The following is a 14,426-nucleotide window of genomic DNA, read 5'->3' on the forward strand; positions in this document are numbered from 1 at the left end:
GCGGGCCGGGTCAGGAGCCCAGAGTGGGCTGTTGGAGACCAGAGATTCCCATTCTCAGTAAGGTTACCCTACTTAGGATGACCCCAAGGGATTGGATCACAGTATTTCTAACAGGTAGTTAGCCCGCAATATGTATCAATAGATGAGAATCTATACTGGTATGATGCAGTCACAGTACCTGAGTAAACTCTTATTACTGGTACTATAATAGTCCTCACGGAAATAAAGAAATTCAATACCAAATTCTTGGAGTAAATTGCAAGTGCCTTTCCGGGCAAGGGAGAATAGCATAAAAGAAAACACCAGTTGGAGAATCTAGGAGAAAACGGCAAATTCCTACAGAAAAGCTGGACCCTAGCTTACAAGGTACCTTACTCTGAGCAAAGGCTATTCAGACTCAAAAAGCATTATCTTTATACAACTATATCTGTAGAGTGTCAGAACTGTAAAATAGCTGAATACTTCATAAAGCAAATGGCTCACATAATAATCATGAGGGACCCGTATTGGAAAACAATAGCTGTTTTGGAAAACAATTGCACACGCTCATGCGATAATCATTAACATAACCAATATCGCAATACAGGAAATATGCCTTACTACTACCGCTATCAGTACACAATGTACTGTGGACTTCAATATCTGTTAACTTTGTGGCAGTGTTACCACACAATAAATAATGTACTCAGATTATTGTAGTAGGCCACAGGTTTACCCCAATAACTTAATTTGTTTGATTACAAGAAATACTTACTGTGAAAGACTTTGCCGCACCCTTTATGATGAAATTATAGAAGTTACATGGCTTACCCTCAGAAATTGTATGAGATGTGGATTTGAAGTTTGCTGGTGAATTTTCATAATCCTTATGTAAAGCTTAAATATAAAAGGAAGTGTATCTAAAGAATACAATCTACAGACTGAGAAACAAACTGTGTAAACCAACAAAGTTCTGGAAGATTACCTGTGAAGATTCTCCAATTACGATCAAGATGGGAGGTACTAATTGCTACCTCTAGCTGAATATGTGTAACACAATTGGAGACTCAACGTATAATAAATAATGCCTTTCTAAGCAAACTATGGATTAAATCCACAAACTGAATTGATGAAGCAGAGCAAGGTGCAAAATGAAGGAGTAACTCCTTATCAAAACTGGATAAAGACAATGGATGAGGAGGGAGACAATCACTCTACAAGACACCAGATGCTATAGTACTATACAATTGTAGAAATGTAAAGTAATAACTGGAATTCAAAATTGATGATAAAGTAATATCAAACTCAATGAATATTTGTACATGCAAAAAGTCGAAGATCCTCAGTCTCAATTTATGTAGACCATTCGTGAGCTTAAGGCCATGAGAAAATTAGATCTAAAGACTTAATAGTTTGGATAAATAAGATATATACTATGTATTTCATGTATCACTATCAGAACCTTATGGAGAGTTAGAATCCACTAACAGGCCAAAGTATCACAGAGTACAGGAAGACATTGTAGGCGATTTACAATCAGAAGTTGAATAATATTAAGAAACAAGATACACACATACTAAAATACTGTACATGGTCACTAACAGGAAGTACGAAATGCATGGTACATGGTTAAATGACAGGGTTATTCCGAAATTGTAGACACGTGGGAGCTAGCTACCGGCATGGCAAATGTGTGGAAAATGCTATAAAAATTCCAGTATTATAATCTGTACATGTAACTGAAAGTTGAAGAAGGATAATGAGGAAAGGTTTTTCCTACTGTGGCTAAGCAAATGTCCAAGGTTTTTTATCCTGTTTTCCTCATGTTCTAAAGCAGTTTATATTGCAGGTTGAATAATTAATCATTTCGATTATATTTTTAATTTATTTAAATACATATCAAGAAGGCATTATAGGCGAAGCCGCGAGCAGCCGAGCTCGAGTGAGGAATACCAAGTTAGTCTATCTTAGTAACTGCCCTAAGTAGAGTAACTCCCCTAGGAATCAGAATCTCTAGTCTCTAACACTTCACAGTAGCCAGGTACAGGTCTACCATGTCATTAGTTATATTACCTTAGCTGGGTCCTAGGACTAGATGATGACAGAATTGAAGGTGTCAGAATAATAGAACATAAATCGCTACTGTCGTTCTGACCAAATCCAGTTCACCGGATATATGGAAGCGGTCCCTTTGCCTCCTCTTGTAAATGGAGTGGTGTAAGTCTTCCAACTATGTAGAATGCTACTAAGCTTCAAGGATATGTCAAGTTTGGCATGAGCCTTAAGTAACCTGACCTCTTGGCATAAAGGTATAGTATCCAATGGTAAAGTGTCTCAACAAGAGGTCAATAGATTTGCACCTACCCTACGATAGCTCCAAGTGTCTGAAACCTGGAACTATAGTACCACTGATGCCACCAAACCACAAGGGGTGTTACAATTGTATTCAGGCACACCTTGTACTTGCTAGAATAATGCTAGATACTAGCACAGCAATTGACGCCCATTTACTTAGAATAAGCAACAGTTGATGACTGTGGGATTATTGGTAAATATGGTAGATTAACCTCCTGCCAATTAATGGAAGAAATCCTTATGTTCAATACAGAGTTAGGAAGAGTTGAGTTCAAGTGATGTAGGAAGGTTTCAATCACGACTGCCTCTGCAGATATAGCCCACAGATATATTTCATTACGTTATCAACAATGGGGACAATTGAGACCAACACAGTTCGACTTGAGAACTAGACTATAAGTCTAAAGTCTCCAATGATCACATAATTATTATTGGAAGAAGTATAGTTCTTAGTTGGCAATATCGTAATAATAAAAGAGGGTATGTTGACTTGTACATTGTGTAGGTTCCCGCATCTTTAACGAAAACTAGATATTATGAGTTATATTGATAGAGGTACATGCTTTGTCTGACAGTTAGATGTAGTACACTAATACTCAGATGTGGAATACAAATATCGAACTACTTTACAAGGGTTTCGACATTATCATACAACTGGGAAGACACCTTAATAATATATTATCATTCTTACCTTTCTCTTGTACCTTGCCTATTTTAGTTTGCTTTTAGTAGTTATAAGGGAATCAAGTCTTGTCTGATCCTTGCTAGACAATCTCTGTCCACAGAACTCAATTTTCGTTGGCCTAGACATTTCTGAAGTCTATTAGATTGTTTTACCTAGTAAATACTATCAGATACTACTAAATGCTGATAACATGTTGGATATATTCTAAAGCTGTTTACTCTAGATCTTTTTCAATGTCTTCCAATTCTTTGTAATGGTTCTCATTCCTAAATCTTTCAATCTAACCTTTACCACTATCTTGATTTGTCTAACCTTTAGATTCTCTAATTACAGGAAAATGTTTATCTTATAAGCTCCAGTATGATACCGGAGCCCAGTTAAGTGAAAATGATATGTAGATTACATTCTCTATAAAGATACTAGAACTGAAATTTCCCCAGTCCATTATTATATTACACTTCTACTAATAATGTTACTTTAAAATCAGTGCTTTTGTTAAAATATACTTCTGATACTAGTATTGTTTAACAACAAGAACCGACCACTCCAGGTATGCACCAACCATCATCCATCACTGCCTTGCATTTTTAACTGCAGGAAATGAAATTACATCAAATGAAATTGCATCAACACAACCAAAGTCTAATCACATTATCCAATTCTTTCTCCTTTAAATACTCTGTCTCCAATTATTCGCAGTCATCCACAATAGCCTATTCCAATATATCACTTCTCTGAGTTTAATGTGTGGAGAATTCTTAGATTACACAAGCCTCATATTGGATCTCAGCTGATTTTTATCTACTTGAAAATCTTTCTCCAGTCTGTCAAAAACATAATCTCTGAGAAAGAATGGTAGTACAAAGAGAGAAAGGTTAAAGGAAGGCATCCTAAGACTATTATGTTTTGGGATGATGTGATGGTAGAGGAAGTTTTTGAAAATCACAATACTACCTATTTTGATATTGCCCAAAAGGTGGCTCCAAATGGTTCTTCTATGACAGTCAGGAGAAGACTTGCACAAAGGCATCTTAAAAGATGGTTAGTATAAGCGAGAGTTTACCTACATGAGGATCTAACTCAAGAGAGATTGGAATAGGCCTCAGCTGGTTGGTACTGGACATGAGAGATGTGGTGGAGGAAGGCAATATGCAGAGAGGAGGTTGCTTTTCAGAGAGAGCAGAGGAACAATGTGAAAATGACCACTTAGGTTCCCAAATCAGAAGTAGAATAAGGATTTTGTAGAACCTAGTGCTAGGACATGTGAGAAGAAGATTAGCTAGATGATGACTGGTTTTTGTTATAGTTAAACTCGTGGTGTCTTTTTGCCTACCTTTCCTGATCCTTTTTCTACCAGAGGGGGAGTAACTGGAAAGTCAATTATTGAGGTTTATGATCAATAAAACTTTGTAGAGATATGGGAGAATATTAAGAAGCATCTTGAGGAGAAAGGGGATTTCTTTATCATTGATAAGATTAAGACTCCTTTACCTTTTGGGAGATAGCTTAGAGGGCAGGAAATTATACTTATGGAAATTCAATTCCAGCCTAATTACCAGATCTCAATCCAATTAAATATATTTGGGCTCTAGTAAAGCATAAGGTTCAGAAGTATTATCCTGACCTATATCCCCTAAAAGGTTCTGACAATGAGGTTAAAAATGCTATTCAGGAGGCTATTGCTACTTTGGAAGAACCTCTTGATCTAAAGGATTTTGATTCTCTAGCATGTTCAATGGTGGATTGGATTGTAGCAATTTTTAATACAGATTGATAATAATCTAAATATTCATTTCTACTATGTATTTACATGTTTTTCAAATTTATTTTTGTCATTGTCATGTTGAGATTGGTGAGGAGGGGGCTTTGAATAAACAATTGATTTTTCCATTCATTGCAGTGGGTTATTTTTGTTAACAAACAATACTATGGTATCACACTACTCTAGACTGTATCCTTTTATATAAAATCCTCACAACAGTTTTCAAGGATTACTAGAGGTAATATATCCTGCATCATAGCTTGCCTATGTTGCAAATTGTTCAATGAGGTTCTCAGCTGAAAGATGTATTCTTTCAGCCAGAAATGTTGATGATATCAATCAGGAACTGCTTTTTTGTCATACTCCATACTCACCAATCAAGACCTATCTTAGTACTGACTCTATTAGAGATGAGAAATGAATAATGTATTCATTTGAGTATTTGAATATCTTAAAACTTGCTGTACTTCTGCTGCATAAGTTATGTTTAAAGGTTTGTACAGCTATTATACTATTAAGACAACTCAATCAATGACCAAGTTTAAATAATAGAACAAGACTTATTGTTACATGACTTTTAAAGTCTCTTATTAAACTAAATTACACCCTATAATTGTATATGATTTAATTAGTTTATATTTTATTATGATCTACTAATACTAAGATAATTTATAACTGATATTATAGTTAGAGGGATTTTAATGATAGGCTCAATGGCTAGAAATAAGGTTCTGATTCCTGGAAACAGCATTTCTTCGTAAGTATCACAAGACATTTCCCTTAACCTGATCCTACTCCAGTTTCCAATTTCATTTGTACATGTAATGACTATGAATAAGGTACCAGGATAGTCATTGGGACACATTGTAATTAACACCTATAAGAAGTAGTTTAGGAATCATATATTGAGAAAAGCTCTGTAAGAATATCATTTATCTAGAAGTTTTTGATATCTAGATTTTTTTATTATAGTTCCCAAGTTTCAATTTCTCTCTACTTTTTGTTCTTTTCTTTTCTCCATTGGTTTGTGTTTGTTCTTTCTATCATAGTTGTTCCTATACCATTTTTTCGTAAACTTTTATTATTTCTTTTAGGTCCTATGCAGTATATTACAATAAATATATAGTACAATAAAAGTCGCAAATAGCTTGTATTCTAAAATAAATTTGTTATAAATTTCAGAAATATTGGTGTTGGTTTTAACAAATAACATAAAATAAATATATATACCAATACAATAAAAATACTATTATTGTTATAAAAGTGAAGTTGAAGAAACTACTTCAAAATAAAAAAGCCTCATCTTATTCTTTCTCTAGGATATTATATTTCATGAACAAAAACTATGAAGTAGTATAAACACTATCAATCTCCTGCAGCAATTATGGACAATGGTCTATTGGCCACAGATGGTAAAGAATTTCATGTTAAAGTTGAATTGATTATTGGTTATATATAAATAATCTTTATAATAATATTGTAAAGGATTCTTATTTCTAGCAGTTAACCAATATACTATATTCTGATATTCGCGCTATAAAAATATATATTGAAATAAAACTATATCATAATATTTTTGTATGCGCTGAACACACCCCTATATAACAAGGTTTATTTGCCAAAATTGATTCTATCAAAGTCAATTTTAAGCTTATTTTTCCTACAGAAATATATATTTTCTGAGTCTCCTTATATGACTACTGCTATCTATTTTCTATATAACGAACAAAGATATTTACTTCGTCCATGCTCTTTTGCTTTTAGTTTAAGTTTTTGTATGTTTTATTTCCAAGATTTATTTTAAAAACAAGTGTCTTTTCGAGTATCGTACTTCTTCAGCTGGGACACATTAGCAGACCTCATATGCTGAGTTAATCAAATCATTTTCAATCACCTCGTAATATTCTGGCGCTGTGTCGGATTTGGTGGGGAGTCATACCATAAACCACCCCAAATTCCATCAGTGCACAAACCCCGAAAGTATTTCTAAAATGGTCGTTAGCATATTATAATACAGTTAAGCTCAACGCTCCCACCCGCTCAGGCCCCGACAGGATTATCCACCACGCATACCCTCGTAGACTACGTACCTCATGATACCAGAATGCTGCCGCAATTCCATCACACGTTATGATATGATAGGTACACCGGCACCCACTCGGACCCTCCCCCTAAGCCCTAAACTCAGGCACGAGCGGCCAAAACTGAATCTCTTGGCACCATTTGTTTTTCCTATATAAGGCCCCCTCCCCCCACCCCCCTCTTCCCTCTCCAGCTCTCTTTGCCTTTTGGTAAGTCCACCGCTACTTCAACTCCTCTATTATCCCAAATCCGCTAACTATCAAGCAGGCTTAGATCAAATGTAGTATCTGTTCTTTTCAGCTTAATCTCTGAAACGGCTCTCCGGAGCCAGTTTTCTTGGTTAATCTTATTTTTGTTTGCCGAGGGACCATGCCTCTGGCTCGCTACGCTTGGTCCCACCGTGTCGCTGGAATTGCACTGTCTCCAGCTGACGCGAAGTTGTTTTAGCCTTTGTATTTCTGGCCGCTGTGCGAGGGACAAATGCAAGAGTAGACCGTATCAATTGTCGTGAATTGTTTTCGGGAGTTTGAGAACCGGTATGCTATGTACCACCCACCTTCCCTCCTCGAGATGCTTAGCGATGACATGGCTGTTAGACTATTGGCGAACGTTCCCTATCCCTTACCCTACCATGACCCCGCCCGACCACGGATCACCTACGAAAATGGATGTTTTGCTAAGAAAAGTTATGTTGGGGAAAGTGTTACGGAAGATGATAGTTGAAGCGATGGTTGTTTGTACTACAAGGTAGTTGCAGCGCAGATGTTTGCAAGGTTTGAGAAATCACACTAGGAGGTGTTAGATGTTTGGAACTAAGAGATGGAACACGGAGAATGTCACACTACAACGATTCGGAAACAAACGATGGTTCGGCTATGATTAAGGATTGCAGGCGAAGGAAGGAGAAGCGTGTAAGAGGATGAGAGGTGCGAAAGGGATTGAGGGATAACATGTCTTGGAGGATGTTATGGAGTGTGGATGGAAAAGGAGCATGAGGAAAAGGGAAGAAAAAGAGTCCTCCGAAGAGGAAGAAGATTTTGTTCTGTTGATAGAAATCGTGTATATATAGTACTCTGCTGGCAGCACAGAAAGGAATAAGGACCGCAAGACAATATCCCCTCTACCCATCATAGCCTATTCATTTTAATGGCTCACTCAATCTGAGGATTCCAAAACTTGCTGCCATTGTTTTCTCCGCTGTTGAGATAGCGGTGTAATTTCGGCTCCAACTGAACAAGAACGTAAAGAGAAGGTGATTTCCTCTCAACACGTGTGCAGGTATATTTCTTTCAAAAGCTATTGGGAGGAAACGGAAGGTTGTACCGAATAAATAAAACAAAAAGCTCTACTTGAGTACGGTAAAGTGTCATACCTATGCTACAATCTGCGACCCCTATGACTAGAAGCTGACCAGGAACTGACTGCGACAGCCAACAACGACCACCACCATCACAACGCACAGTACAGATCCTCGAAGCTAAAGCTTAAACAACCCAAAACTCATGAATTTCCTTCAGCTATCACAATTTTACAAATGGGAAAATGAAACACCACCATTGGTGTCATTAGCTATACAACAGCCGCGGCTGTACCATGAATACCAAGTGAGTCTGAGGATGAGGAAACCCGAAGCACACTTTAGTATCAACTTTCGACCTATGATCTTTCACAAGATACGTGTACCACAAATGGTCCCCCAAGACAATAAATTTATTCTCCCACTATCCTCTCCATTTCCTCATACCCCAGCCCTTCTTTCTTTCCCGAGATTCACCTGTGAGGTTTTTGGTTCCTTTTTCTTTTGTATATTTCTGGCTCTTCATGCTATATACCGCCTCCCGATGATACCAACCATGATAACCAAGAGGGTGTTTGGCAAATGCTGCTACGACCCAAAAACACAATTTGTAATACAAAATCATGATCCCAATGTAAGCGGTGTTTGTATCCAAAAACCCGATTTGATCTGGGGGGCTTATTTTCCGGTTTAAAAATCATCCATCTAAGCCTACCGTATTTGCATGACAATAATATCATTAGTAATGAAAACCAACGTGACTCTTCTCTACTGTATTTCGTCAGCTTGAAGGGATTTGCATGTTATGGGAAGAAAAGCGAAAAAAAAGAAAAAGAAAATACCATCTTAAGCTGAACCCTGATAAGTAAAAAAAAAAAAAAGTCAAAGACCAAAGTGGAACGGGTGTTTTTGGTAAGAGGTGATCTCGAACCACGATTCCGGGAGTGAGTGAGGGACGTGATTTTAAGAGTTAAATGTGTGATTCCGAATCCCGAAATCATGATCTCGGGGTTCCAAAAATTCCACCCCAAGTTGTTTTTGTTCCTTAAAGTTCTGATGGTTGAGGGACATTTACAAGTTTTGACTTCCAAGATTTTTGCGGGTTCCGGCATTTTTGGTGGTTGTGGGGGTGCATAAGTTGAGACGAAAGCTATCCATCCGTCTCTCCAATGTTTCCAAAGCGAGCGTCAATGAATCAATATCACCACGGTCCCCCATGTACGATACCTCAGCAGTCACCACAACTGCTGTCCAGAGTGTGGTATTATTGACTGGGTAATATACGATTATCACTCTGGCTTCCTCTCCTCAACTACCATAGCTCTGACCAACTCGCTCATCCCCTTCCTAAATGTTTTTAGCTATATTCGAAGGAGATGTGCCCGTGCCCATTTTCGTCCGCACAACAGCACAACCCACTGGAACAGAACCCATCACCCATTACCTTTTTTACACACAAATGCCAAACGTCCCCTTGCAACATAAAAGCGAGTGCGTGCACATGACTCACAAGCTTCCCTGATCCCTGTATTGTACCTGGCCACCTTATGATTCAAAGGCAATCCCTGACTAATAAAGGCTTATAAAGCCAGGTCCCAACCAACCAATCATCGCAACAGCCTCCCCTCACCTCACCTTACCAACTCTCCCCCCTCCATTCCCTCATTCACTCACCTCACCTCGCCTTGCCCTCACCCAAACTCCTAGTCCCCCCCCCCCGAACCCCCACCACGACGAGCAAACAAACAAGCAAAAAAGAAAGAAACCCTCAAAACGATAAACCAACTCCTAACAGACCTCTCAAACCTCACTTTCGGCCCACCACCACCACCATCGCAATCCCAACCACAAACCCACAACCACCGCCACAGCCCCTTCGAAAACGCGTCAACAATGTTCATCAGGTAGGTCCACCCGTCCATCCATTCATCCGATCCATCCATCCATCCGATCCACCCATCCATCCAAGGGCTTTCTTCTTTCTAACAGCAAGGTAGAGTTCGCACACTGACTGGCAAGGAAATCGAACTGGACATTGAACCGGATTATAAGGTCTTCCGTATCAAGGAGCGGGTCGAGGAGAAGGAGGGGATTCCTCCAGCTCAGCAGAGGTTGATTTACGGTGGGAAGCAGATGTTTGTCAACCCCTCCCCTCCTCTTTTTTCTTATGACATGATGCGAAGGGCGGCTTTCTGATTGATTGGGTGGGAAATTCTTGTAGGGCGGATGATAAAGCTGTTAGCGAGTACAATCTTGAAGGGGGGGCTACGTTGCATTTGGTGCTTGCGCTGAGGGGTGGGCGATAGATTAAGTTGGGTTGGTTTTGCTAACGGCTTTTTTATTCTACTCTCGTTGGTCTTTTGGGTTGTTTGTTCAATAGGTGAAATATGGTGGATATCACGTTGTGATTGCGGGGTAGCTTTTCCCCATGGAGGTGGGGAGCATTAATTCCACGGACAGACCGAGCCGCCATACCATGCTGTAATGTGCCAGACACCACCATATCGTGCGTTGCATGGATGGATGAAGGAATGAATATGAAAATTGGAAAAAAAAACACATCTACCGATGAACAATCTCCACACCCTGACCTTCCAACATCCCCATAACGTCCTTCTCACTGGCTTGCAAGTCGGTGCAAATCTCATCGAAATGGTGGCCTCCATCCAAGTACCTTGCCAACGGCAACGCCCTATCCACCTCCCCCTCCGCGGGGACCTGCTAGTTGTGGCTACGGTAGAGAAAGCCTTTGACTATCCCGAAGGAGATGAAGCGACGGACATCTATCCCCTTGAGCTTCGTCGCGTTCTCCATACACCATTTCTTCCGAGTAAGACCTAGGGCCAGGGATGTGTAGAGCTGCAGGAGGAAGGGGAATGGAATGCGAGGGGTGCTGTAGGAGACGTAGGCTTGACACTCTTCCTGCAAACTGGGATCTTGCACTAGTATCGAGATCTCAGCGGTGCGGGCATATATGGTGCTAAATTAGAAGACGTCCACTATTATTAGGCACCCATAGTAACCTTTTTTTTTTTTGGTGTGCAGACGTTAGTTTGGGCCACCCACACATAATACCGGACAGGGGAGAGTGATACAGCAAATGTTCGATACACTTCCTCGTGAGGTTGTAATCTGCGTCTGCCAGTTCCGATATCATCCTGACAGAATTTATACCGTCGATGAAGGGGACGATCTATCTTAACACTTGTTAACCCCCACAACTTATACAACCAGGAATCCAAGAGCGGCAAAACCTTCTGCATCGTAAGATCCCAATTAATGTCCATCAAACGCTCCAACTGCACCGTACAAACCGGCAAATGAAAAGCCTTAACCCGCGGCGGTGCAGCATAAGTTGTGAAAAGCTTGATATTGATTGTATTACTCTCATCTACCCACCCACTGTCAGCCATCCTCCCGCTCCTGAAACAGGCAAGATAGAGAGAGAGCCAGAGGAGAAAAAAGAAAGAAAGAAAGAAACCCACTAATAGGAATCATGCACTCGGAATAATTGTTCAAATCCTCCAACACCTGCTCAATCAAGGCAAACACGCCCACGGCCGTAACCTCATTGCTGAGGAAGCCGCTCTACTCCTCGAGCGCCTTGAACAGTTTGGCCACCTTCCTAACAACGCTCTTGTAAGTGCTGTACTCGACGACGCCTTCGTCGAGGACAATGGCAAAGTTGAAGATGAATTTGTTGCGCTCGTACTTCCGGTCCTCCCGGCACACCGGGTAGCCCAGGATGCGGTATTTGTTCGTGCAGACGGTCACGAGGCGGTCGCGGAGTTCCTGCTTGGGGATGATGTACTCGGTGACGGTCTCAAAGTCGAAGAGCGGGGGGGAGGCTGGTGGTGGAGAGGTGGGGGGTAGTGGTGCTGTTATGGGAGCGGGATTGCCATCATTGTTGGCGGCGGTGGTGAGAGAGGAGGAGGTTGAGGAGACGGTGGAGGTGGAGGGGGGTGGGGGCGAGGGGGGAAAAGTTACGGAGCCGGAGGGGACTTGGTAGGCCACTTGCGGGCCTGCACGGTACAGATTTGTCAGATGTTTAAACAGATTGGCAGAGTTAGACAGATGGAGTGCGGGGGGAGGGGGGGGGAGAACCTGTCCCCGGATTAAACCGCGAATAAAATATCGATTTGATCATACTCTGGCTTCGCCGCCTGGTTCCAACAACACCGGCGAACATCGTTTGCCCTTCGTTCGTTCGTTGGTTCAAAACGTCACTTCCTTCATTCAGCCCCCCCATCCTCCTCCTCGGTCCCCATCAACCACAACCACAAACGCAACCAAAAGACACCCCCCCAAAAGACATGTCCTCACAAACCTCCTACGTCTACCCAACTCCAGAACCCAGCGCCCCCCCGCGCGCAACGGACCAGCTAAGCACGGGGATACAATCCCTCCTAGACCGAACCGTCAAGCAAACGACGGAGAAGCTCCTACAAGTGCACCAATCCCAACAAGCCCTCTCTCAGGAACTCGACCGTCTAATCACCCCTAAACCCCGTTTCCTCCCTCCAACCCACGGCGTAAGTCATTCTGACCCTGGGGTAAGAATTACAGCATTACCTAGACACCACCGATCCACCGAGTCTCCGGCCCACGGTTATTAAACTTGCGAGTACTAGGAAGCGGTTGGCGGCCTTTAATAGTATATATCCTCCTTCACCCCATCCCTAAACTGTATCCCATACTTGCGTTGCTGATTGGAGCGCGGGGGGGCGTTGCAGAGACGCTACAAGCGATACAGCTACGCGTTAATAAATTAAACAAGTTAGTAGCCGTGTGGGAACCACACGGGCCAAAATTTTACCTTATTTCAAATACTGTTTCTTGTAAACTCTAATAGCCAAAAGTATTATCTTTATGATAACATTCATAATCCGCTCTCCATTTAATAAAGAAGATTTTTATTATTAGTTTATACTATATAATACCCTTCATATACTTGTAAAATTGGAACACAATTCACAAAATCACATATATTACAGCAGGATTTCAAAAGGAGCATTGGAAACTTTAGCCACTTAAGAGGTCTTCCAACAGCACTTCAATTAATACTTTTTTTAAATTATTGTGTCCATCATTTTATACTTTATGTTAAGGTTGATATAGTTGGCAAAATATATTACAATTTACAAAAACAGATATACTATAACAGGTATTCAAAAGGAATATTTGAAATGTTAGCCACTTAAGGAGCCTTCAAATAACTATTTAATAAAGCAAAATATTCTAACTATAATATTGGTTTATACTTTATTTTAGATTTTATATACTTAAATAATTAAATTTAATTTTCAAAAGTTTATATATATCTACAGGATATCTAAAGAAAGATGGAAAATATACATCATGATCTAAACGGTCTTATAATAGCTATTAATTGAGTACCTTTTATAACAGTCATGATGCAGTTTCAACTGCTCATTCTCGTTTTTTACAACACTTGAAATTAGTAAGTAATCATCTTATTATTTCTACTGTTTTTATGTTTATACATTTTGACTGCAATCATGTTAGTATTGATTTGTCAAGTTCTTCTATAATAATTATTATACAATTTTATATTTATGGAGGATTATAGCCACAGCTGCCTTATAACTATTCTTCCTGTTCTAAAGGCAAAACCTAACCTTATGACCATATTTTTATCTTTAACTTTAACTGCAATCTTTTTGTAATACTATCATATTATCTATTTATATAAACCATTATCCTCCTTGTAGCTCTATTTACATTTTAGATTTATACCACTATTTCTATAAAGAAGTAAAATATTGCAAGCATTTATTACTTGAATCCAATTTATCTTGAATGTAACTTACCAATAATACCTGAGTAATAGGTCATCTTCTTTCTGTTTATTTACTACTCTCTTGAGAATCATGGTAACGAATACAATTCAGCTTGCTTCAAGTTCCGCATAGCATTGTAAGCCTGCCATATATTTGCTCCTGCTTCACCACAGATTAAACAGGTTTTATATTGTGCACAATTTTGCTTAACGGTAAAATGCATGAATGGTTTGGTTCTTCAACATCTTACACGAAGGGTTGTAGATGAAACATTTAAATCAATTGTTTTAGTGAGCATATTGATAGGTTTTCGACTTCTCTGATTTTCCTGTTGTTGTAATCACAATAGTTAGTATACTTTTCCTTTATCTATTCCATTTGTACTCTTATATAACTTTGTAGAAGTCTTTCTACTATTCAGTTCTTTCTCGTTTTGAGGGCAGTCTCATTACTATTCAGTTTCTT

General features: G+C 39.7%; 2 protein-coding genes; one reads left to right on the top strand and one right to left on the bottom strand.

Annotated features, from left to right (window-relative positions):
• Positions 1-10,053: 10,053 nt before the first annotated feature.
• Positions 10,054-10,466, top strand: GSTUM_00001535001 (uncharacterized protein; the record flags this gene model as incomplete). The annotated part of the gene is made up of 3 exons (XM_002835754.1): positions 10,054-10,064; positions 10,158-10,295; positions 10,382-10,466. 3 exons carry the CDS (start codon positions 10,054-10,056, stop codon positions 10,464-10,466), a joined length of 234 nt encoding a protein of 77 aa, XP_002835800.1.
• A 549-nt stretch (positions 10,467-11,015) lies between these two features.
• On the bottom strand, positions 11,016-12,069 carry GSTUM_00001536001 (uncharacterized protein). XM_002835755.2 has 3 exons: positions 11,646-12,069; positions 11,415-11,551; positions 11,016-11,353 (listed from the first exon to the last, which is right to left on the bottom strand). Exons 1-3 carry the CDS (start codon positions 11,656-11,658, stop codon positions 11,141-11,143), a joined length of 363 nt encoding a protein of 120 aa, XP_002835801.1. The 5' UTR covers positions 11,659-12,069; the 3' UTR covers positions 11,016-11,140.
• Between the last annotated feature and the right edge of the window lie 2,357 nt (positions 12,070-14,426).

Source organism: Tuber melanosporum, assembly GCF_000151645.1.
Source record: "Tuber melanosporum whole genome shotgun sequence assembly, scaffold_117, strain Mel28".
Taxonomy (NCBI): domain Eukaryota; kingdom Fungi; phylum Ascomycota; class Pezizomycetes; order Pezizales; family Tuberaceae; genus Tuber; species Tuber melanosporum.

Bases quoted from the DNA above. Each gene is read 5' to 3' on its own strand.
- GSTUM_00001536001 (XM_002835755.2), bottom strand. The intron at 11,354-11,414 runs GTTTTGCCGCTC...GTGTTAAGATAG, and splicing joins GGGATCTTACGATGCAGAAG to ATCGTCCCCTTCATCGACGG.